Source organism: Muscardinus avellanarius (genome assembly GCF_963383645.1).
Source record: "Muscardinus avellanarius genome assembly, chromosome: 3".
In the NCBI taxonomy this organism is placed as follows: Eukaryota; Metazoa; Chordata; class Mammalia; order Rodentia; family Gliridae; genus Muscardinus; species Muscardinus avellanarius.
Window position 1 is genome coordinate 16,901,812 of NC_137788.1, and position 25,422 is coordinate 16,927,233.

At 42.3% G+C, this 25,422-nt stretch overlaps 1 protein-coding gene across 9 annotated transcripts in view; it reads right to left on the reverse strand.

Annotated features, from left to right (window-relative positions):
- USP48 (ubiquitin specific peptidase 48) overlaps positions 1–25,422 on the reverse strand; it is a gene marked incomplete at both ends in the record, with an annotated part of 63,025 nt that overhangs the window by 20,842 nt on the left and 16,761 nt on the right. For 4 of the 9 annotated variants that reach the window (XM_080692896.1, XM_080692894.1, XM_080692889.1 and 1 more), the window contains 11 exons: positions 3,139–3,210; positions 7,648–7,778; positions 8,746–8,860; positions 10,154–10,351; positions 15,055–15,204; positions 15,757–15,885; positions 17,414–17,593; positions 19,128–19,210; positions 20,581–20,714; positions 22,985–23,093; positions 23,824–23,948. In XM_080692896.1, the coding sequence (XP_080549022.1) occupies positions 3,139–3,210; positions 7,648–7,778; positions 8,746–8,860; positions 10,154–10,351; positions 15,055–15,204; positions 15,757–15,885; positions 17,414–17,593; positions 19,128–19,210; positions 20,581–20,714; positions 22,985–23,093; positions 23,824–23,948 (1,426 nt within the window). The remainder of the gene's footprint in view (positions 1–3,138; positions 3,211–7,647; positions 7,779–8,745; positions 8,861–10,153; positions 10,352–15,054; positions 15,205–15,756; positions 15,886–17,413; positions 17,594–19,127; positions 19,211–20,580; positions 20,715–22,984; positions 23,094–23,823; positions 23,949–25,422) is intronic. The other 5 variants (XM_080692895.1, XM_080692890.1, XM_080692892.1 and 2 more) reach the window with 2 other exon arrangements.

Sequence of the window (25,422 nt, forward strand, 5' to 3'; positions counted from 1 at the left end):
TGAAATGACCTTTTCAAGGTTGGCTAGACCTCAGAAGCCCCATGTCTTTAATTATCAATGTTAAGAGACAAAGCGATCTACTGATCAATGTGAAAACCATCTCTGGTCAAGCTCCAATTCTTTTTTTTGTTTTGTTTTTTGGTGGTACTGGGGTTCCTGGAAGCCCTTCTACCTCTGGGCTATACTCCCAGACCTATTTTTTATACTTTTTTATTTGGAAACAGGGTCTCCTAAGCCAGCGCACGCGGCTGGCTTCGAACCTGCGCGATCCTCCTGTCTCTGCCTCCCAAGCGCGGGGATTACAAGCGTGCGCCACCACGCCCGGCCAAGCTCCAGTTCTTTGAGAGTTATAACTTATTTTCAAGAACCCTGGGAACAGTAACTCTGGAGGATTCCAAGTTTGAGGCCAGCCTGGGCAAAATACCAAGACCCCATCTCAAAATAAAATAAAAAAGGACTGCAAATGTGGCTCAGTGTTAAGAGGGATTGCCTAGCATGCACAAAACTCTGGGTTCTATCCTTGGTACAGCAAACCAAACAAGGCCCTGTGCAATATTACAAAAATCCCACAGAGAAAATAATACTGGTCATGGCCACCCTGGTTCTCAGAAGATATCAGGAATGCCAAGATCACAGCAACCCAGAGTGACCCTTCCCTCGAGTTTACTGCTTGTCTACAAACATCTAACTTTGCCGGGCCTTTCTCTCCTGACTCTCAGTATGATTTTATTTTCAATTGTTTCTGCTGTTCGCAAGTAACAAAATTGAATCTGTCTTCCTGTATCAGTCATTAGCCAGTGAATTGTCCTTCAGATTCTGAACCCATTTGTTTCTGTGCCTATGTACAAGGTGCCCACGGCTGTATTCAGTAATATAGCCAGACACTTTCTAAATAAGCATAATAATACACACAGAGACTCAAAAAGATAGAACACATGCTTGGGAGGTGGAGGCAGGAGGTTGCGCAGGTTTGAAACCAGCCTTGCTGGCTTAAGAGACCCTGTTTCCAAATTTAAAATATTATGTATGTATGTATGTATGTATGTATGTATGTATGTATGTATGTAAAATAGGTCTGGAAGTGTAGCCCGGAGGTAGAAGGGTTTCCAGGAACCCAAGTACCACAACCAAAAAAAGATGAACACACCAGGATCACATCTGCTTATGGATAACAAAGCTGAGACCTGAGCCCAGGTCTGCCCCATCCATACTCTCTATATCTTGGAAGACACATAGTACTAAGAAGGCTCCATTTTCATCTTCCCTTTTTTTCCTTTCTTTCCCCTCCTTCGCTTTGTGTGGCAATGGGAATAGCTCTACACCTGAGTTACACCTTTGGCCCTATTTTATTTTTATTTTTGTGAGGTACTAAGAATGGAACCCAGGGATATTAATCCTCCAAGCTATGCCCCAAGCCCTATTTTTTTTTTTTGTTGTTGTTGTTGAAATAGATTCTCACTGAGTTGCGAAAGGCTTTGCTAAGCAGCTGAGGCTGTCTGTGAATCCTGATCCTCCGGTCTCCACCTCCCAAATGCTGGGATTACAAGTGTGCACCACCACGTCCGGCAATTCCTATTTTATTTATAACAATTTTTTTTTTCCCTTTTGGTATTGGGGATTGGACCCAGAGGCATTCTGTCTCCAAGGTACACTCCTAGCCCGATTTTATTTGGAAACAGGGACTCGCTAAGTTGTGGTAGGCCTCACTAAATTGCTGAGGCTGTACTTGAATCTGGGATCCTTCTGACTCAATTTCCTAAACAATGGGATTACAAAGGTGCATCACCATGCCTGGCTCTCAAAATTTTAAAATTAGCTGGGCATGGTGGCCGGTGCTTATAATCCAAGTAACTGGGGGACTGAAACAAGAGGATTTCAGGTACAAGGACAGCCTCAGCAACTTAGTGAGGACGTCCACAACTTAGTGAGACTCCATTTCAAAATAAAATAAAACAAAACAGGGCAGGGTGTCGCTCAAAAGTAGAAAGTCCGTGATTTATATATCCAGTGCCATACACTAACACCAAAAACAAAACAAAACAAAAGAGACTCCCTAAATAGCTAAGGCTGGTTTCCAACTTGCGATCCTACGATATGCTGCCTCTGGTCTTTCAGAGTGATATTTGAATAGAAAACCACATTCAGGCAAGCATGGTGGTGTAGGACTGTAATCCCAGTACTCTGGAGGCTGAGACAAGAGGCTGTCAGGTTTAAGAACAGCCTCAGCAAGTAGTGAGACCCTCAACCGAGAGAGACGCTGTTTCAAAATAAAAATAAAATAGGGCTGGATGTGGATCTGGGAAATAGAATGCCCTGGATTCAATCCCCAGTCCCACACACACAAAAATAAGCAAACAAGTAAGTAAATAAAAATCCTTCGATACCACAAGTGAAAAGATTCTTTTCCAACAGTTTCCTGTAAATACGGGGAAGAGCTATAATTTTGTTTGATGTGAGGAGAAAAGGTAGGAAAGATTGCTATGAAAGCCAGGGAAGAGAAGCTAAATTAGGATGGGTAGTGGGATAGCAAAAAAAAAAAAAAAAAAGACGTACACCCTAACATGCCTGTAATCCCAGCATTCGGGAGGCTGAGACCAGAGTATCACGGTTTGCAGACAGCCTCGGCTACTTAGTGAGGCATTCTGCCTTAGTGAGACTCTGCTTCAAGATAAAGAACAAAAATAAGGCAGGGGTTGTAGCTCAGAGGTCAAATGCCCCTGGGTTCCATCCCCAGACCTGTAAAAAAAAAAAAAAAAAAGAAAAGAAAGAAAGAAAAAGAAAAGCTGGGCGTGGTGGCGCATGCATGCTTGTAATCCCCGTGCTTGGGAGGCTGAGACAGGAGGATCACACAGGTTCAAAGCCAGCCTCAGCTACTTAGTGAGGCTCTCAGCAACTTAGACCCTGTTTCCAAAGTAAAGTATAAAATAGGTCTGGGAATATAGCCCAGAGGTAGAAAGCCTCTGGGTTCCACCCCCAGTACCACCAAAAAAAAAAAAAAAAAAAAAAGAAGAAAGAAAACAGGGTTTCCCATCACAGCTGCCATGTTAGGCCTATTCCCTAAGAGAAACTGCAACATTTCACAAAATATTTATGATATGCTAAGGTCAAACTAACAACAGGTTTATACTTTCAGCTTACCATGTGGACACAGAATGTCTTCATTAAAATTTAATTCCTCTTCTTCTTCCTTTCTCTCTTCCTTTGAATCATCTAATCAAAAGAAATACAGATAATAACTGATCTGGTTGTTGTGCTAAAAAAAAATTAAAAGCAGACAAACTACTGTGCACAATTTTGAACAAGGAAATCTTTAAATAATTCTGAAAATTAGATCCAACTGATTCCTACATAGTCCTGTCAAAAAGCGTTATATTTTCTTCCCTTTAAAGGAATTTAAAAAAATACATCAATGACAGTTAACTTTTTAAGCATGTGGGTTATGCCGTGAAATGTGCCTTTTTTCAATGTGAAAAATCATTTACATATCCCATTAAATTCTCAGGTATTGAGGATAGTGTCATACACCAAGTTAGTCATGCACATGTCACATAATGTCATTTTCACCTACCTATTCTTGTAGGAGGTAAACTTGCTCTAAAGGCAAATAAGAACTTTTTTGGGGTACTGGGGATTGAACTCAGGGACATTCTACCTCCAAGCTACACCCCCAGCCCTGCTTTTTGTTCTTTATTTAAAACGGGGTCTCTGAGCTGGGCATTGTAGTGCATGCTTATTAATCCCTGTACTTGAGAGGCTGAGACAGGAGGATCACGCAGGTTCGAAGCCAGCCTCAGAAACTTAGTGAGACCCTGTTTCCAAATAAAATATAAAATAGGTCTGGGAGAGCCGGGCGTGGTGGCGCACGCTTGTAATCCCAGCATTTGGGAGGCTGAGATCTGGAGGATCGCAGTTTGAGGACAGCCTCAGCTACTTAGTGAGGCCTTCTGCAACTCAGTGAGACCCTGTTCCAAAATAAAGAATAAAAAATAGGGCAGGGGGTGTAGCTCAGAGGTCAAATGCCCCTGGGTTCCATCCCCAGACCCGAAAAAAAAAAAAAAAAAATAGGTCTGGGAATGTAGCCCAGAGGTAGAAAGGCCCTGGGTTCCATCCCCAGTATGACAAAATAAAATAAAAAATAAAATAGGTTCTCTAAGTTGTGGAGGGCCTAAGTAGCTGAGGCTGGCCTTGTCTCAGCCTCCCAAGTACTAAAATTACAAGTGTGCACCACTATGTCCAGCTCAAGGACTTGAATTATAACATCAGATGTACTGTGGGTAGGCACAGTGACACACACCTGCAATCCCAGTACTTGCAAGGCTGAGATAGAAGGATTCCAAATATTAAGTCAGCCTCAGTCAAGTCAGCAAGACTGTTTCCAAATATAAAATAAAATAGGGCAAGATGTGTGGCTCAGAGGTAGAATGCCCCTGGGTTCAATCCCCACCACACACACAGCACACAACACACACACAGCCGAAAAACTATGTAATGAAGCTGGGTATGGTGGCACATGCTTGTAAATACCAATACTTGGGAGGCTGCACCAGGAGGACTGTAGTTTGAGGCCAGCCTCAGCTACTTACTGAGACCTTCACAATTTAGCGAGACCTTGTTTCAAAATAAAAATAAACAGGGCTGGGGATATAGCTCAGAGGTAGAATGCCCTGGGGTCCATCCCTAGTGCTGCAAAAAAAATGTATTTACAACATTAATTTTTCTGTTGTTATCTCTCTTCTAGTATCTGTTTTACTTGTCTATACTACAGTTAATGGCAATTTATAGTTGTATACAGTAGGAACATGAATAAACAGTATTGTGAGTGCCTGAAAATGAGGATAGCTATCTATAGATTTTCCAGGGCAAGTAGTGACTTTGTGTGTGGTGCTGGGGATTGAAACCAGGGACATCTATCTCTGGGCTATACTCCCAGCAGTACCTAAGAACTGGGATTACAAGCATGTGCCACCACACCAGACTAATGATGATCTTTTGTTTTGTGGTACTGGGGGTAGAACTCAGGGGCTCTCTACCTCCGGGCTATACTCACAGCCCTATTTTATACTTAATTTGGAAACAGGGTCTCTATAAGTAGCTGAGAGCCTCACAAGTAGCTGAGGCTGGCCTTGAACCTGTGTGATCCTCCTGTCTCAACCTCCCAAGCACTGGAATTACAAGCATGTGCCACCATACCCAGCTTCATTACACAGCCCGGCTGTGACGACCTTTTTAATATACATTATATACAATGAACATTTGCTAATCACTCATAAATCTTGGGGTATTGATCAGTGGTGCTGCTTGTGTTTAGTATTCAAAAGTCCTGGGTTTGATCCCCAGAAGTGCAAAAAATAAAAACAAAGTCAAGAGCCGGGAGTGGTGGCGCACACTTGTAATCCCAGCATTTGGGAGGCTGAGACTGGAGGATCGCGGTTCGCGGACAGCCTCAGCTACTTAGTGAGGCCTTTCGCAACTCAGTGAGACCCTGTTTCAAGAATAAAGAATAAAAAATTGGGCAGGGGGTGTAGCTCGGTGGTTGAATGCCTCTGGGTTCCATCCCCAGACCCGCAAAAAAAAATAAATAAATAAAAAATAAAATAAATAAAAACAAAGTCAAACGTAGTGGTGCACACTTGTAATCCCAGAATTAAGGAGGAAGAGACAAGAGGATCCCGGCTTCAGGACAGCCTCAGCTACTTGGTGAGGCCCTTTGCAACTCAGTGAGACCCTGTTTCAAAATAAAGAATAAAAATAACGCCGGAAGTATAACTCAAGAGTTAGAATGCCCCTGGATTCCATCCCCAATACAGAAAAACAAAACAAAACAAAAAACTCAGGCCAGGTGTGGTAGCACATGCCTGTAATTCCGACTATTTTTGAAGACTGAAGGAGCAGGATGGCAAGTTTGAGGCCAGCCTAGACAACCTAGTGAGACCCTGTTCCAAAATAAAAAAATAAAAAATGGGGCTGAGGAAGCCAGGCATGGTGGCACATGCTTGTAATCCCAGCAATCGAGAAGCTGAGACAGGAGGATTGTGGTTCACGGACAGCCTCAGCTATTTAGCGAGGCCCTCCGGAACTCAGTGAGATCCTGTTTCAAAATACAGAATAAAAAATTGGGCAGGGGGTGTAGCTTGGAGGTCAAAACACCTGGCCCGAACTTTTTTTTTTTTTTTTTGGTGGTACTGGGGTTCCTGGAAGCCCTTCTACCTCTGGGCTACACTCCCAGACCTATTTTTTATACTTTTTTATTTGGAAACAGGGTCTCCGAAGCCAGCGCGCGGCTGGCTTCGAACCTGCGCGATCCTCCTGTCTCTGCCTCCCAAGCGCGGGGATTACAAGCGTGCGCCACCATGCCCAGCTAGCCCGAACTTTTTAAAGGAGGACTTGCAAAGTTGCTGCTATTGGCTTAAAACCTTCCATCCTTTTTGTCTCTGGCTCCCAAATACTGGGACTCCAGGCTCGCATACCAGGCCGCCTAAAAAGCTACTCTTTACAGTGATTTTATCTTGAGGGCTTTAAAGTTTTCATGTTGTTACAGTTAACTGCTACAAGTTTTTTTTTTTTCTTTTTGAAACTGGGGATGAACCCAGGGGCATTTTATCTTTAGGCTATACCCCTAGACCTATTTTTTTTTTTTTGGGTGGTGGTGGTACTGGGGTTCCTGGAAGCCCTTCTACCTCTGGGCTACACTCCCAGACCTACTTTTTTTTATTATATTTTTATTTGGAAACAGGGTCTCTGAAGCCAGCGCGGCTGGCTTCGAACCTGCGCGATCCTCCTGTCTCTGCCTCCCAAGCGTGGGGATTACAAGCGTGTGCCACCACGCCCGGCCTAGACCTATTTTTTTATATTTTATTTGTAAACAGGGTCTCACTAAGTTGCTGAGAGCCTCACTGAGTAGCTGAGGCTGGCTTCGAACCTGTGTGATCCTCCTGTCTCAGCCTCCGAAGCACTGGGATTATAACCGTGTGCCACCATGCCTGGTAGCTTTTACTGAAAGGAGAAATGAAAGCATATTATCTTGAAAGCATCATGAAAAGTATTTTTAATAGCCAGGCCTGGTGGTGTAGCTTGTTATCCCAGCATTTGGGAGGCTGAGACAGAAAAATCAGAGGTTTAAGAGTAGCCAAATCAAGTAATGAGACTCTGAACATAGAAAGATCTACTTGTAATGCCAGCATTCCAGAGGCTGAGACCAGAAGATCGTGGTTCGCGGACAGCCTCAGCTACCTAGCTGAGACACTTTTGCAACTGTGAGACCCTGCTTCAAAATAAAGAATAAAAATATAGGACTGGGCGTATAGCTCGGAGACAGAATGCCCCTGGGTTCAATCCCCAGTTCCAAAAATAAAATAGGGCTCAGGTGTAGCTTAGAGAGAGGTAGAATGCCTCCTGGGTTTAATCCCCAGCACCACAAACAAACATCTCTTATTTGCCTTTAGTTGTTTCAAAGCATGAGGTTTAATAGAAGTTGTCTTAAACATTACATGGGTGTAGCTAAGGATGTACTCAAGGGTTGATCATTTGCCTAGCATGTGAGAGGATCTGGGTTCAATCCTCAGTACCACAAAATTATGAAAGGTAGAAAAGAATTTTACTACAGAAAACATTTAGGATCTCACCACATGCCATCACTATGCCCCTCACCTTTGCTGAAGGTGTTGCCGTTCATTCTCCCGTTGCTTTGGTCAGCCTCGCCATCTTGCTCGTCTAGCTGTTCAAGAGCTAGCTGGCGCCAACTCCGCAAGGAGGACTTTCCTACCCAAAACCCATCGTCACTGTGGAGTGGAGCGGAGTGTTAAGTAGAGTGTCCAGCCTCGGGAGTGCTTCTTCCTCTGCTCCCTCCATCCCCGCGGAGGCCATAGCCACCATGGCCTGGCGTGTTCCTGGAGAGCTCATTGTGGCCCCTTTGCCTCCTCGCTGCTGGCTTGCAGGCAGGGACTATTTGTTCCCATCCCAATGGCCTCCTACCACTTACATTCATGCCAATACACCAACCAAATGGCCACTTTATTTCACTGATTTCTACCCACAATTACATACAGTTGTGCCCTGAGGTTGGGATGGAGATCAGACATGAACGTATATTCCATATCTATATGGATATATACTTCGAGGGCACTCAGTAGGATGTTTGGGGGATGACCAAAATAATCTAGATTAATCTTTGATTAAGAGACAATAATTAAAAGAGATAAAAGTCCCACCCATTTATGACTGTACTGGTTCGTGAGTTCAGAATCTGCGTGTTTTTGACAGGGACGGTCCACTGGCCTCCCCTCGTGAACACAATGGCTCCCCCCTCACGGAGAGGCCACCCCAGGCCTGCACGTGTACATGCGTGCAGGCACGACTGTGTATGTGTGTGTGTGTGAGACACGCTGCCTCAGCCTCTCTGGGCCTGAGATCCATTTTGTTTCTTCTTTTCTATCTGATGGAGCAGGGTCGGAGGCTTGCTGACTTGGCTTTTTTACCCACAATATCAATCAGTGTAAAATTCCATTCTGATCTGGCTTTGCAGTCTACTCTGTTCTAAAAACCCCAACTACCAGTTTTCAGTAAATAAAATCCTCCAGCCCTTTTGCATTTTCAAACAGGGTCTCGCTAAATTGTCCAGTGCTGGCTTTGAACCCATAATCCTAATGTTTCAGCCTCCTGCGTCCTGGGTTTATTATAGGCATGCACCAGCATGCCGGCTTGCAAATTTTTGGGCTTATCATAAACAATGTACACCGTGCAACATACCCCTTTACTGTTACTTTTAGCAGGTTATTAACAGTTTTATAATCTTCATTTAGTTGGTTCTTCAGACGCAACATACGACACCGTTCTACTACACATTCCTTGCACAGGGCCTTCACTAGAGGCAAGAAAGAACGAATGGGAAGTCTCATTCACACACAAGGCATTCCGTTAGGAAAGTATTCTCAGCACTTCTCAAAACAGACCATTCTAAACCAAACTGACAAATCTTGACAATAGAGCAAACAAATATATCCTGAATTATTTTGGTGATCTAGATTATCAAGATAGCAATACTGTTATTGGCATAGAGACAAAATGTTTTAATATCCTATACGACCTGTACCATAGAGCACAACATTATTAAAGGGATTGGATGTAAGCCTGATAAGATAATCAAATAATTATGGCTAGAGCTGGGATCAATATATCTGACAACTCTAAATGTGACACTCCCCTTATAGAAGTGGGGTATATGCAAGGCCCAGAACAGTGAGGGGGGAAAAATTAAGGACGTGATTCTAAAAATGCTAGAAATCATATGAAATGTGTTTCTTTGAAAAATCTTCCGGTCGCCCAGCTTATTAATTTGAACTTAAAACAACTGCTTAAAAAGCCAAACACCAGATGTGTATGCAAGAAGGACCAAAGCACGTAGCTGAATGTCAGGTTTTCACGCAGTGAGTTGTACTCAGAGCACGCAACTCTGAGGAAGAGAGGGCTTATGCAATTCCTTAGTCTCAAGGACTGTCCAGAGCGACCTGTGTTGCCAGTTACTCACTGGGGGTAAAAGAAGTTCAGGAAGTGCCCAGAAGCAAACAAGGAGGATGTGTTGTGGCTATATATAACACTATGCATTCAAAGTAGAATCAGGGAGCTCCCATTAATAAACTAAGCTATAAATCTATAGATCGTGAGGACACAAAACCAAACAGAAGGGTTCCAATGCTTTTTGACAAGTAGCAAAATATTAAACAGTTCTAACTATTAAACAGTTTTCTTGAAAGGGTCCCTATTTTGCCTACTCTGCAAGGGGGAGGAGGGTATGTGCGAACCACGAGCAACTCAATAAATATCAAATTCCTAAACTTTTTTCCCCCTGGTACTAGGGATGAAACCCAGGGGCATTTTGCCTTCAAGCTACACCCTCAGCCTTATATTTTATTCTTTATTTTGAAACAGGGTCCACTGAGTTGCAAAGGACCTCAGTTAGTAGCTGAGGCTGTCCTCGAACCACAATCCTCCCATCTCAGGCTCCCAAATGCTGGGATTATAAGTATGTGCAACCATGCCCGGCCATCTTCCTAAATCTTATTTAGCAAATCCTTTTTGCAAAACATGGGAACACTTAAGCTAACAGTTCCTGCAAATAAGCATAAAACCCTGTTCATGTAAAGGACATGGGAGTTACCAGTGAGTCTTGGACCTCCTCCATATCTACTGTAGAAAACATCTGCTGCATATTCAGATATCCTCTTCATAATTGATATTTTGTCTGGATGTAGCTTGTCATGGGAGCACAAGCAAGCATGATTATCTATAGGCTTGGTAGGCGTCGATTCATCCAACCACTTTTGCAGCCATTCAAGAGACACAAATTCATAGGGCTCTAGGGGAGATAGCAACAGAAAGACACCATGTATTTTTACAGTGCTTCAACTAAGTGATACAGTCATTTTCCTCAAAAGAGAAAGTAACTGTTCAAAGTTAACAGTACCAGAAGGAACACTGTTCCAAGATGTCTGATGAGTGTCACATAAAGCCCCAGTTAACTATGGCTCCTCTGAGTTCAGGGCATGCAGACAAGCCTGCAGAGCACCCTATGAGATCGGCTGGTATTATTAACCACATTCTACAAGACGCATCCACACAGAGAAGTGTCTTGCTTGATAGCACAGCAGAGCTTTGATCAGGACACCTGTGTTTGCTGGCCGCAAGTCATGCTCCACTCCGGCTCAAAAATCACAGCTTCCTGCCCTACTGCTTCTTCGTCTTCATGAATACTTTTTACAATTATACTCTCTACAGCTGAAAATTAAAATGAGAAGCTGGACTGCTACAACCATGCTTAGTAAGCCCATTTCAACCACTGAAATTCACTGGACCCAAGTTAATATTGATGTCCATTAAGAAAAAATAATCGGCATACACCCACCCAAGCCCATGTCATGATTTATTATTTCTTGAAAGTGACCTATTTTATCCCAAGATGAAGTACACCAATGTAGAGGTTGCAAAATGTAAAAGATAAAACCAAACACTCCCAAATGAGTTTTAATTTGGGGAGAGGGAGTCCCAGAGTTCCCTAAAAGCAAATATTAAAGACAAAGGGACAGCTTTGATTACTTACAAAGATCTCCAGTGAGTCCCAGCATAAAACATAGAAGAAAACATACAAAGGTTGAATTTATATATTTGTATTATATCCTACTTTTGATGAGATCTGAGGGACAGATGCTTCAATGCAAAGCCCATTTTGACCAATTTGACACTCCCCTGAGAGTTACACGTCTAGAACACTAACTCCCATTTTTAGTGTGAAACATTTTACTTTTTACAAAAAACAAAATTTGGAGCTATCAGATCTCTTATTTTGCTAAAACTGGATACCATGAAAGAAACTTCAACAGGGCGGCTCCTAAGATACTGGCAGAGCACAGCCCAGGGCTGCCATGGAGACCGAGGTCAGCCAAGTTCTGCCACCAAGGAACTGAACTTGAGCAAGTCACTTAAACTCTATGCTTCAGGTCTTTTATTTGTAAAATGAAGGTAATAATACCTGCCTTCTACCTACCTCACAGGGATGTTGTTGAGTGTAAAAGATAAGATATATGAAGCATTTTGAGCTTTTTGGAAGAAAAGAGATATAGAAAAGTTAATTATACATTTACACAATATATCAAAGAGGAGACCTTAAGATGCAGTACAGGTGATAAGGTTCTGGCATCTTACAATATAACATGCTATGATGAATTACATTCAAAACAATTCTCAATTTTGTCCTTTTATCAAGTTGAACCTGCAGGGACAGAGTATGCTATGTATATGAAGAATGCAAAGATAAATGATACCTATCTGACAGCAAAAAAAAAAGTCGTGGCATAGCTAATAATTTCCCAAGTACATAGTCACACGGGTTATTGAGTACCGTGAAGACTCTTGCAAGAGAAAAGGATCCTGTAAAACACTAAAGGATGGTTCACTGGCTGTGCTAGTAGTTTCCCCAGAGGCGGGGCTGGGGGTGAATGGAGGAGAAAATATCTCCTGCTGCTAACTGCAAGGATAAGCCCTAAGATTCCAACTCAACGAGGAAGGAATTAAGAGGGAGATGAAGCAGGCACTGGGTCCATGATTCTGGTCTGCCGCCCTACTGATTACTAAACCAAACATTTTCCAGATTTGCTTTCGTTTCCGTGTGCTGGGAGCCAGTGGAGAAGCATGGCTGCAGACAGAGGCACTTCTTTCTTGCCCAAACTCTACCACCATGAAGGGCCACAGGGATCTCCCAAGAGCTCCCACGTGAACAGAGGTAGAACCTGAGGCGCATGGCTAAGCGAAGACAGGCTCTGCTTATGGTAGAGCTTTTTACACGACAGATGCTTCTTTTCTGCCCTTATAATAAAAAGTGCCTGGAAAGGCTCAGAGGAGTTTTCACTTAACTGCCTAAGATTGCCTTCCAAAAGAATGGAGTCAACTCCCTAGCACAAGTAAGAGATCTCTCCTTTACAAATTGTGAATATCGGGCTGTATAAAATGTTAGTACTTGATGAAATACAAAAGCAATTGTTAAAACATCAAATGAAAATATTAGAAATAACTTTGAACCAAAGTTCAAGAAAATGCTTTATTTTTATTTATTTTTTTGCAGTACTGGGGATTGAACCCAGGAGCATTCTACCTTCAAGATACACCCCCAGCCACACTTTCATTCTTTATTTTGAAACTGGATCTCACTAAGCTGCAGAGAACCTGGGCCTCACTAAGTAGCTAAGGCTGGCAGCAACCTGAGATCTTCTTGTTTCAGCCTCCCATGTACTGGGACTATCAAGCCCAGCTATGCCTGCATTTTGAATACAACAAATTCTGTTGGAAAAGTTATAAAGTCTAGAACATTCATAGAATAACAATTAACATTATACTAACAGTATAACATGTTTAACTAGTTAAACAATCATAGTCAAAAAATATTTGAATTTTTAGAGATTATTTAGATGCTGAGGATTGAACCCAGAGGCGTTCTACATGAGCCAAATTCCCAGCTCTATTCTATTGACTTATTTGGGGGGATTTTAAACTACAAAACTGCTAGAGCATCATACATTTAAAATATCTTTTTGTGGTGGTGGTGGTACTGAAAATTGAACACAGGGGCATTCAACTTTCAAGCTATACTTCCAGCCCCTTTTATTCTGAAATGGCTTCCTGCATCTCACAAAGTTGCTACTTTTGTTCTTGAACCTGTGGTCCTCCTGTCTCAGCCTCCAAGTACTGGGATTGTAGGCACATGCCAAAACCAAGCTGCACATTTCATTCAAATAACAAAGTCCTTCTTTAGAGATTTACAAAAGCCTATCGAAGGCTGCTGGGCAGCACGAAGCCATGGTGACTTGACATCATCGTAAGAAAATGGAAACTTGCTACTTAATAAATTCTGCAAGTGGAAAAAATACAAACCTTATGACTGGTAAAAATGAGAATAACACGGAGAAATAAACACACGTAGGCCTTACCCACTAAATGAACCAGCCGTGGTGAGCAAAGTGCTAATGTGACATGTAACATCTTTGGACCATACAGTTTAGAGTCATCCCCAACATTCACATGATCATTTTCTTTCAGTATTGGAATCCAACGCGGGGCCTCGCACAAACTAAGCCAGCACTCTACCAGCCCTACAGACATGGCCCTTGTAGCAGCATTTCACTTAGATCCAGTCTTTTTCTCTTGTGGAAAAAATATAAAAACTAATTTCTACGTCCTTTCAGCAAATTAGTATAAATTTAGAGATGTGAACAATGGGCTCATTTTCAAATCATTTCCTGCTAAATAATGACAGTTCAATTCTTTAGTATAATCCCAAATCTATCAGAATTGAATTAAGCTGTTTTTTGTTTTCTAGTTTATTTTAATTTTAATTGGTTCTCTGAGGATTGAACCCTGGGGCATTCAGCCCCTGATCTACAGCTACATTCCCAGCCCTAGTTTTCATTACTTATTTTGAAACAGGGTCTCACTGAGATGCAGAGAGCCTCATTATGTAGCTGAGGCTGGGCACGAACCTGCGATTCTCCTGTCTCAGTCTCCCAAGCACTGGGATTATAAGCCTGTACCACCATACCTGGCTAGCCTGTTTCATTTTGAAGCTGCGGAGGAGTCTTGCTAAGCACTGAGGCTGGCCTCAAACCTTTGATCCTTCTGCCTGTACTGGGTTTACAGGCAAGCACGACCATACCAGGCTTAAGAAGCAATTTTGGAGGGAACTTTTATAAGTGCTGGGGATCGAACCCAAGGCCTTATACATGCTAGCCAATACTCTACCACCAAGCTACATGCCTAGTCCCTAGAAAGAACATTTAAAAACTGTTCTTACAGACTTAGCAATTTGTAGTCTTTGGTACAAAGTAATGCCAGTAATGAAAAATTAAGACATTAAGAAGACAAAACCACAAGTGCAATTACGCTTTGAATATTTATTTTCTAAGATAGAACTAAATCGCCTTTTCTCTTTAAATAGAAATTAGGTTTAAGGAATTAATGTCTATGAAATGACAAGCAACTATAGTAACCAAAGACATTTCAGCCTGCAAGATACTGGAATAAACGTAGGTAGAAAAAAAAAATGAACTCAACTATGGAGGATAATTCTAAGAAATCAGGGGAGCTAGAAAGCTACTGCATAACAAATTGTGTTGAATTTCAAATTAATCTAATAGTATTAAAAATGCACTCAAATAGAAGTGTTCCTGTTAATACAGTTCCCGCACAAAATTATGCAAAGACACAGAAGGGGGAAGTTGACCCCATAGTAATCCAATCATATCTGTCTTTATCTCACAAAGTATAAAACTTTACAGGAGTCATTGAGTGCAGCTGACCTAAATCTTACAATCTATTGTCTCCCATTTTAAAAAGTACATGATAATGAAAACTTTGTAGAAACAAATTATTTCTAGTTTACAGAGTAAGTTGAGATGCATAGGCTGGCCTTAGAGGGCTTAAGAACGGGTAGAAATGTGCTCATATACATTCTTGTGAACATGAATAAGCAAGGCACTTAATGGCAACAGTGCCGGCCTAGAATATCTTACAGACCAGCTCCAGCAGGTAACCTTTGGTACAGCTCCTTAACTTCTTCGTGTTTTGCTTTTCCTTTGTCCACACTTTGCTTACGCATCTCAGCCATTTCAACACACCACTCCTCGAACTTGGAATTATCCCGATCTACCAGCTCTTGAAGAAAAGCTATTCAAAACAAAAAGACAAAATCAACTTTATCCTGATTTTTTTTTTTGGTGGTACTGGGGTTCCTGGAGGCCCTTCTACCTCTGGCTACACTCCCAGACCTATTTTATACATTTTATTTTTTTAATTTGAAAACAGGGTCTCTTAAGCCAGCGCGGGTGGCTTCGAACCTACGCGATCCTCCTGTCTCTGCCTCCCAAGCGCGGGGATTACAAGCGTGCGCCACCACGCCGGGCAACTTTATCCTGATTTAGATAAAAGTTTGGTAGCAACTTCCTACCTATGATAGTGTGTTCTGCAAGAAACCTCTGACCATAGGAAAAACTGAAGCTCCTCCTCCTAGGGAGGAGGTTGAGGGTGGCAAGAAGACTATACTGACTGAGGCTCCATTATTCCAAAAACTTCACTACCTTAAAGAAAATTTGTGATTACTCTTTCCTTTTATCATAAGGAAAGAGCCTCCTAACATAAAAGCAATTTGGTACTTGCCATTAACCTTTGAGAACAGCATTTGAAAACGTTTTCCTGGTGTATTTCTAGGTGAGTGATTACCTGGAACTTGAACCACTGTGCTGGGCTTTTCTTGGTTCTGTAGACGATAAACCAACATATATGCATTTCGAGAGCAATGAGTTCCTTTCCCACACTTGGGCTTCCGTGTCTGGGATTTGGAAGGCTCTGCTGGGGTAGAAAATCAAAAGAATTTAACTAGAATGTCCACAATTTCTTCATTCTGGAGGGGTGGAGGGAACGACTCTTTCTAAAACACATATGCAAAATAACCTAAAACATTAAAAGGGTCTATGACCTTATTTATTTTTATTTACTTTTGCGGTACTGAGGACTAAATCCAGTGACAATCTACCTCCAAGGTACACCTCCAGCCCTATTTTATATTCCTTATTTTGAAAAAGAATCTCACTGAGTTGTAAAGGCCTCACGAGGTAGTAGCTGAAGCTGTCCGCAAACCACAATCCTCCTGTCTCAGCCTCCCAAATGCTGGGGTTACAAGCGTGAGCCACCATGCGCAATAAAAAAAATTTTAATTAATTAATTTATTTATTTATTTATTCTGTGGGCCTGGGGATAGAACCCAGGGGCATTCGAACTCTGAGCTACAGCCCTTCCCCTATTTTTTATTCTTTATTTTGAAACTGGGTCTCACTGAGCTGAAGAGGGCCTTACTAAGTAGCTGAGGCTGTCCGTGAACAGCGATCCTCCGGTCTCAGCCTCCTGAAAACTGGGATTACAAGCATGCCCACCACACCAGGCTAAAATTTTTATTTTTAAAGAATGTCTCACAAGGTGGGCATGGTGGCACAGAGACTTTTAATCCCATTATTTGGGAGGCTGAGACAGGAGGATCTCTCAAATTCGAACCAGCCTCAGCTACTTAGTGAGGCTCTCACCAGCTAAGTGAGAGCTGCTTTCAAATAAAATATAAAATAGGTCTGGGAATATAGCCTGGAGGTAGAAGGCCCTGGGTTCCACCCCCAAATACCACACACAAAAATAAATAAATAAATAAAGTCTCACTGAGATGCTGAGACTGGATTGGAAGCTGTGATCCTCCTGTTCTAGCCTCCTAAGTGCTGGGATTACAAGTGTGCTTTATCAAGCCTGGCTAACCTATGACTTTTGAGAAGGGCTTTAGAGCTCCTTAAATTTATGATGAAAAATTCTGTCTTTTAAAAAGTGCAAAGCTGGGCGTGGTGACGCACGCTTGTAATCCCAGCATTCAAAAGGCTGGGACCAGAGGATCACAGTTCTTGCACAGCCTCAGCTACTTAGTGAGGCCCCACACAACTCAGTGAGACAGGCTGGGAGGATATATAGCTCGGGAGAATGCCCCTGGGCTCCATCCCCAGCACTGAAAGAAAAAAAATTAGGAAACCACTTAGATTTAAAGTATCAGGATCATAGCTGGGCATGGTGGTGCAAGCTTATAATCCCAGCATTTGGGAAGCAGAGACAGGACAATCACAGTTTGTAGACAGCCTCAGCTACTTAGTGAGGCTCTCAGCAACTTAGGGAGACCCTGTTTCCAAATAAAATAAAAAATAGGTCTGGGAGGATAGCCCGGGGGTACTAGGTTCCATCTAGCACCACAGGGGGTGTAGCTCAGAAGTCGAATTCCCCTGGGTTTCACCTTCAGACCCACACAAAAAATTTATATTTTAAAAGGTCACTCACAACTTAAAGGTTTTACCTAGATCTTCCTCAATCCCCAGTTGTAATTTCTTGCCCTCCATCTTTTCTATGTCTTCATCATTAAACTTGTACCATTCTCCAGACTGGGGATCTTTGACATGAGCGATGTAGTGGCCGGAATAAGCACTCACTCCTCTGTGGATAAGGACAGCGCTGAGTTCATACACGTAGGACCCACCTAGAGGAGAAGAAACCGCGAAAGTTCAGCTAAAATATTTCTTATATCCCAAACACAAGTTGCGATGATTACCACTTTTACACATCTGGTGTAATTCAACATGTCACTTAAGACAAAGAAAACTTCAGTTTTATAAAACATAGTAAAAACATTCTTTTAAGCAACAGAATATATTGGATCTCCAGTCCCTCTACAAAATGTTTTCATGGAAACTATGGTATTCTGTGCCTACAGGGTTCATACTAAGAACCAATTGTTTATATTCTCATTACAAATATCAAAATGTACACAAGCAGGTGGACATGGTGACACACACTTGTAATCACAACATTCAGGAGGCAGAGGCCAGAGGATCACGGTTCGTGGACAACCTCAGTTACTTTAAAACTCAGTGAGACCTTGTTTCAAAAATTAAAAAGACTAGAGCCGGGCGTGGGTGGCTCACGCTTGTAATCCCCGCTCTTGGGAGGCTGAGACAGGAGGATCACACAGGTTCGAAGCCAGCCTCAGCTACTTAATGAGGCTCTCAGCAACTTAGTGAGACCCTGTTTCCAAAAAAATATATAAAATAGGTCTGAGAGTATAGCCCAGAGGTAGAAGGCCTCTGGGTTCCACCCCCAGTACCACCAAAAAAAAAAAAAAAAAAAAGACTAAAATATAGGGCTGGGGTGTAGCTCGGAGGTAGAATGCTCCTGGGTTCCATTCCCAGTATCGCAAAAAATATATATATAATGAGCCGGGCATGGTGGCGCATGCTTGTAATCCCCGCGCTCGGAGGCTGAGACAGGAGGATCACACAGGTTCGAAGCCAGCCTCAGCTACCTAGGCTCTCAGCAACTTAGTGAGACCCTGTTTCCAAATAAAACATAAAATAGGTCTGGGAGGATAGCCCGGAGGTAGAAAGCCGCTGGGTTCCACCCCCAGTACCACCAAAAAAATATTAAAAAAATAAAAATAAACCACATTACTCCTGCTAAAGCATCACATTTCTTTGTGTGTGCATCATGGGGAGTAGCTGAGGGCTGAACTCAGGGGCATGCTACCTCAGAGGTACCCCCCCCAATCACTGCTTTTTGTTTCTGTAAGTCTCACTAGGTTGGTGAGGCTGCCTGAACCTACGATCTTCTTGTATCAGCCTCCAGAGTACTGAACTTACAGGAGGTGCCACCACGCTCAATGCCACAAGTTCCTGATGAAACTTTCTAAAAATATGAACCTGGAGCCGAGCATGTTGGCACACGCTTGCAATCCCTGCGTTCCAAGGCTGAGACAGGAGGATCGCGGACGGAGGCCATTTTCATTCCTTACAAATCATTTTTTATACCTTTCATTGTGCAGATGGTGATGAACCACCTAATCCTTATATGCTTAACTCACAGAAAATACAAAAACCATCTTGTTAAACCTCAGAAACTTTGTTCCAGATTTTAGCTAATAGAAATTAGTAAGTAATCTGCTCCTCTGCAGTCATCCCCAGCAGATTACAAGTTGCCACCTCAAACAGTATTAGTTTTCAGTTTGGCAAAAATATTACCTTTATGTTCCACATAAGGCTCCATATCCAAAATTTCTGAAAAGCCAATGTAGGTATTCAGCTTTTTCTTATGTCCTGTTTGCCTAAGAAAGAGGAGCGATGATTAGATTTATATTTTGAACAATCAGAGATCAAGTTCAGCCAGGCGTGGCCGCGCACTTATAATCCCAGTACTTGCTTGGGAGGCTGAAACAGGAGGATCGTGCAGGTTCGAAGCCTGCCTCAGCTACTTAGTGAGGCTCTCAGCAGCTTGGTGAGACCCTGTTTCCAAATAAAATAAATAGATCTGGGAGTGTAGTCCGGGGATAGAAAGGCCCTGGGTTCCATCCCCAGTACCACAAAATAAATAAATAAATAAAATAGAAAAATAAATCAAGTTCTTTTTTTGGGGGGGAGGGTTGTCTTTGCTTTTATTTATTTATGTATTGGTACTGGGGATTGAACTCAGAGGCATTCTTTTTTTGTTTTTGTTTTCGTGGATCTGGGGGTGGAACCCAGGGGAATTCAAGCTCCGAACTACACCCCCTGCCCAATTTTTTATTCTTAATTTGAAACAGGGTCTCACTAAGTTGCAGGGGGCCTCACTAAGTAGCTGAGGCTGTCCACGAACCACGATTCTCCGGTCTCAGCTTCCCAAATGCTGGAATTACAAGCACGCACCACCACACTCGGCTCCAATTTTCTATCTTATTTGGAAACAGGGTCTCGCTAGGTGCTGCAAATAAAAGCAATATTTACATGGATGTTGAAGTATTTATAATGAGTAAAAAACTGACTTTTAAAATTTACAAAAATACAGGGCCAGGTATGATGGCACATGCTTGTAATCCCCACATTTGGGAGGCTGAGACAGGAGGATCGTGGTTTGCAGACAGCCTCAGCTACATCATGAGGCTCTCTGCAACTCAGTGAGACCATGTTTCAAAATAAAGAATAAAAATTAAGGCTAGGGGTGTAGCTCAGGGGAAGAATGCCCCTGGGCTCCATCCCCAGTACCAAAACAAAACAAAAATATTTTTTTTGGTGGTCCTGGGGTTCCTGGAAGCCCTTCTACCTTCGGGCTACACTCCCAGACCTATTTTATATTTTTGAAACAGGGTCTCTTAAGCCAGCGTGGCTAGCTTCGAACCTGTACGATCCTCCTGCCTCTGCCTCCCAAGCGCAGGGATTACAAACGTGTGCCACCACGCCTGGCTCTGAAACAAAAATTTTTTAAAAAGGGGCTGGGGGTAGGCTGTGAGGTAGAATTCCCAAGGGTTCAATCCTAGTACCACAGTTATATATATAATTGTTCTAAATTATATATAACTAGCATCTTTAAAAATTCTGGTAAAACCTGAAAATACTGATATTTCAAAATCACAAGCTATCAACATCTTTGACTCTCAATCATTTTATTATCTGTCTATGGAAAATCTACAATGAACAAACCCTACGACGTGCACGTACTCACCTGTCAAAGACAAAACGCATTAGCTGTAAGTTCAAGGTACAAGGAAGGCTAAGGAGCCGGATCTTCCTTGTGGCATTCTGTTTGCTCTGACAATTTTCACAAAAGTATCGATTGTCTCCTTCTAATTTTTCTTCCTGAACAAGAATAAGACATTAGAGTTAAGCAGATGGAAGGGTTTAAAACAATCAACAAAACCTCTGTTGTAAATCACAACTGTATTTAGTTAATAACTCCCAAACTGTTTAAAATCAAGCTAGTCTAAAAACAGACACACGAGATTCACAAGCACTCCACAGCTGTGATGTTTGTTATCTCAGCGTTTGGGAGGCTGAGACAGGAGGATCGCTGTTCACCAACAGCCTCAGCTACTTAGTGAGGCCCTTTGCAACTCAGTGAGATATATTTGGTTAGGAATGCAGAAAAATAAAGCTCTATACCTGGTAGTGGTTTCTTTTAAAAACTTTCCTTTTCTTTCCATAAAAGCTTAAGGTACCTATCACTGGAAGATAGTCCAACAGTGGGACCGTAGCTTTTCTCACTTTGCTTCCAGGGCACCACACCCCCATGCATAACCCCCATTTCCTTACTAACTCATCTATGGCTTGCTTTGCCTGTTCAACCTGACAACTTGACATCTGGAGGACACGGGGCTCAGAAGCTGGCCACGTCCCTCTTTTCTTCCTTGGAGATTTTTTTTTAACCATGTACCAATGACCGGGCTATGGCAGACGCTGAGAAACAGCAGCTCCCATGCAAAAATCATAGGATTGCTCTGGCCCACTGTATCCACTGCAGAGCTGTACCTGCACAACAGCTTCCAGCAACCACAGGGCCGTGCCTTGGTGATTTTGATACAGCCCTAGATTCTCTCCTTCAACTACTCCTCTCAAATATAACATGTTCAAAACAAACATGCTCAGCTGGACATGGTGGCGCATGCTTGGAATCCCAGTGCTTGAGACGGGAGGCTCTCACAGGTTCAAAGCCAGCCTCAGCTACTGAGGCTCTCAGCAAATTAGTGAGACCCTGTTTCCAATTAAAAATATAAAATTCTATGTCTAGGAATGTAACCTGGGGGTAAAAAAAAAAAAACCTGGGTTCCGTCCACCCCAGTACAAAAATAAATGAAGTAACATACTCCTTTGGATTCCTGGAATAGAATCCCAGGCATCACACTTGGTAGGCAAGCAGTATACCACTAACCTACTCCCAACCAGAAACTTTTTTTGGTACTAAAGATTGAACCCAGGGGCATTCTACCTTTGAGCTACATGCCAGCCCTATCTTTTATTTTAAAACATGTCTCACTAAATTGCTAAAGCTGTCCTTGAACCTGCAATCTTCCAGTCTCAGCCTCCGAATTACTGGGATTACAAGCCCATGTCAATGCACTCAGTCTGAAACCCTTGTGGTACTGGGGACTGAACACAAGGACGTTCTACCTCTGAGCTACAACCCCAGCCGATTTTATTTTGAAACAGGGTCTCACTAATTTGAAGCCTGGTTAAGTAGCTGAGGCTGGCCATGAACCTGAGATTCTCCTGTCTCAGCCTACCAAAGAGATTATAAGCATGTACCACCAAACTTAGCTCCTTTTTATCTGTAATTCTGAGTGATATGTGATATATATATATATATATATCTGTGTGTGTGTGTGTGTGTGTGAGAGAGAGAGAGAGAGAGAGAGAGAGAGAGAGAGATTGTGTGTGTGTGTGTGTGCGCGCGCGCGTGTGTGTGTGTGTGTGTGTTAACCCAGGGACATTCTACCTCCCAGTAACAAACACCCCCAGCCCGATTTTTTATTCTTAGGTCACACTGAATTACAAAAGGCCTAAGTAGCTGAAGCTGTCCTTGAACCTGGATCCTCCAGTCTCAGCCTCCCAAATACTGGGATTACAAGGGTGTGCCACCATGCCCAACCACAAAAATATTTTAAGACCAGGAAGCAAAATAATCAGCTCATCTATTAAGCTGTGTGCCTCTTCACACCTGATAGCAAAGGTCTCCTCTTAGTATCTTTGCATTCAGAACAAAAGGACCCCACTTTGGTACTCTATATCAATCTAAATATAAAGCCGAAATATGAATGGTGGAATTGACATAAAATGTTCACATTTAATATATTCTAGTTCTTATTACATAAAAAGGTAAATTATCTTATGTTAACACGCCTTTATTTCCTTAAACACTTTACTATCACTATCACACACATAAGTCACCATAAATAAAATAACTCGCAATAGCCAAAAATTACTTGAGATGCAGATTGCTTCAGTACTTTATAAGGTTTCTTCTGGATCATTAGATACTTCATATATCAAAAAGGCTGAAACAATCAAAGTACCATTCAGAAGAGCAATTATTAAAAACAGAAACTATATATATATTAAAAAAACATGGATACCTTTAAAAATTCTGAGATACAATCTGTTAACTGTTTATGGCCTTGGATATTTAGCTCTAATTCATAAAACTTTGATAAGAGCTTAGATTCTCTGCCACACTGATTGCAACTACAACAAAACAGAGTATTGAATTAAGATTAGAGTGAGAAAAACAATAGTTACATCACTTGACATCCCAGAAAGATGGACAAAAGCATAAAACCTTCTTTTTATTATTACAGAAATTATAGTGCATATATTAAAATTTTAAAAAACAGAAAGCATTTACTGAAGCTATATATATATAATGACTGGAAAATTTTCAAAGTACTGCACATTTACTTAGTATTCTAGCCAACCCAATTCTTACTCTTTTTTTTTTTTTTGGTACTGGGAGTGGAACTCAGGGGTTTTTCTACCTCTGGGCTATACTCCCAGACCTATTTTATATTTTATTTGGAAACAGGGTCTCACTAAGTTGCTGAGAGCCTCACTAGCTGAGGGTGGCTTTGAACCTGTGTGATCCTCCTGTCTCAGCCTCCCGAGCGCGGAGCGTGGGGATTACAAGCGCGGGGATTACAAGCGTGCGCACCCACGCCCAGCAATTCTGACTCTTTCAACTCGCACTACATAGCCATAAAGCAAGTGGCAGAAGTTCAAATATAGTTCTCAACACCTGGATGGGTTCCGCTGCAATCATCAAGTCTGTTGTTTACATGTTCCCATGGAAACGCACCACTATAAATACTTCGGGTCCCATGATAACCTGTTAAAGCTGTACCTTGGAAATGAAAGTAGATAACACAGGAGCAACTATCTCGGAATAAACTGTACTGGGAATAAGATGAAATCAACTTACACGGTTACATAAGCATATTCCCCAGAGAACTGCTGCTGCACAATGTTCCGCACATCAGGATTCTTTTGTTTAGACAAAGTATCTTCTAATAAAGACATGAAGAGCTTGGAAAATTCTTGGGCATCCTACAAATTTAGATTAATGAAAAGAAAACTCATTTCTTTCTTTCTTTCTTTCTTTCTTTCTTTCTTTCTTTCTTTCTTGCAGGTCTGGGGATGGATCCCAGGGGCATTTGACCTCCGAGCTACACCCCCTGCCCTATTTTTTTATTCCTTATTTTGAAACCGGGTCTCACTGAGTTGCAGAGGGCCTCACTAAGTAGCTGAGGCTGTCTGCGAACCACAATCCTCCAGGTCTCAGCCTCCCGAATGCTGGGATTACAAGCATGCGCCACCACGCCTGGTGAGAAAACTCATTTCTTGCTTGTTAACCTCTAACAGAACAGCCTCAGCTATTTAATGAGGCTCTTTGCAACTCAGTGAGACCCTGTTTCAAAATAAAAAATAGGGCTAGGTGTATCTCAGAGGTAGATGCCCTGGGTTCCATCCCCAGTGCCACAAAAGAAAAAAAGTTCACAAACTACCTGTTTATCCTTTGTTTTTTCTTCAGGTGTTTTGTTTTGTACTTGGGATTGAACCCACGGGCATTCTACCCCATAGCTACACTCCCAGCCCTATTTTGAGGCAGGGTCTCACTAAGTTGCTGAGGCTGGCCTCAAAATTTGAAACCTTCAGTCTCAGTTCCCTAAATACTGGCATTACAGGTGTAAGCCACCATGCCTGGTGGCTACCTATACTTCAAATTACCACTTATTAACTAGGACATTAGCTATGTTGAACCAGTTTATGCCCATGTAAGAATTTGCATGCTGGGTAAGTTCAAGGTAGCCTGGGCAACTTAGTGAAATCCTGTTTCAAAATACAAAACAGCTGGGGGTATAGCTCAAAGGTAGAATGTCCCTGGGTTCTATCCCCAGTTCCACCATTTAAAAAAATGCAGCTAGGTGTAGTAGCACACCCTTGTAATCCCAGCATTCAGGAAGCTGAGACAGAAGGATCATGGTGAGATCCTCTGCAACTTAGTTAGACCCTGTTTCAAGAATAAAATATAGGGCAGGGGGTATGTAGCTCAGAGTTCCAACCCCAGACCCGCAAAAAAAAAAAAAAAAAAAATTGCAAAAAAGGAATCAAGAAGAATAATCTACAACCAAGGCATGGTGGGGTATCCTTAGAAATTCCAGTATTTGCGAGGGAAACTAAGACAGGAGGCCAGAATGGACGCTTCAAGGCCATTTTCAGCAACTTAGCAAGATCTTGTTTCAAAATACGGCTGGAGTTGTGGCTCTGAGGGAGAATTCTACTGGGTTCACACCCCAGTACCAAACACAAACAAAAAATATAATATGGCTGGGCATGGTGGCACATGCTTATAATCCCAGCACTTGGAGGCTGAGACAGGAGGATCACAGTTCGCGACAGCCTCAGCTACTACTTAGTAAAGCCCTTTGCAACTCAGTGAGACTATTTCAAAATAAGTTATATAATATATATGGCTGGGGGTGTAGCTCAGAGTTGGGATATCCCTGGGTTTCATCCCCAG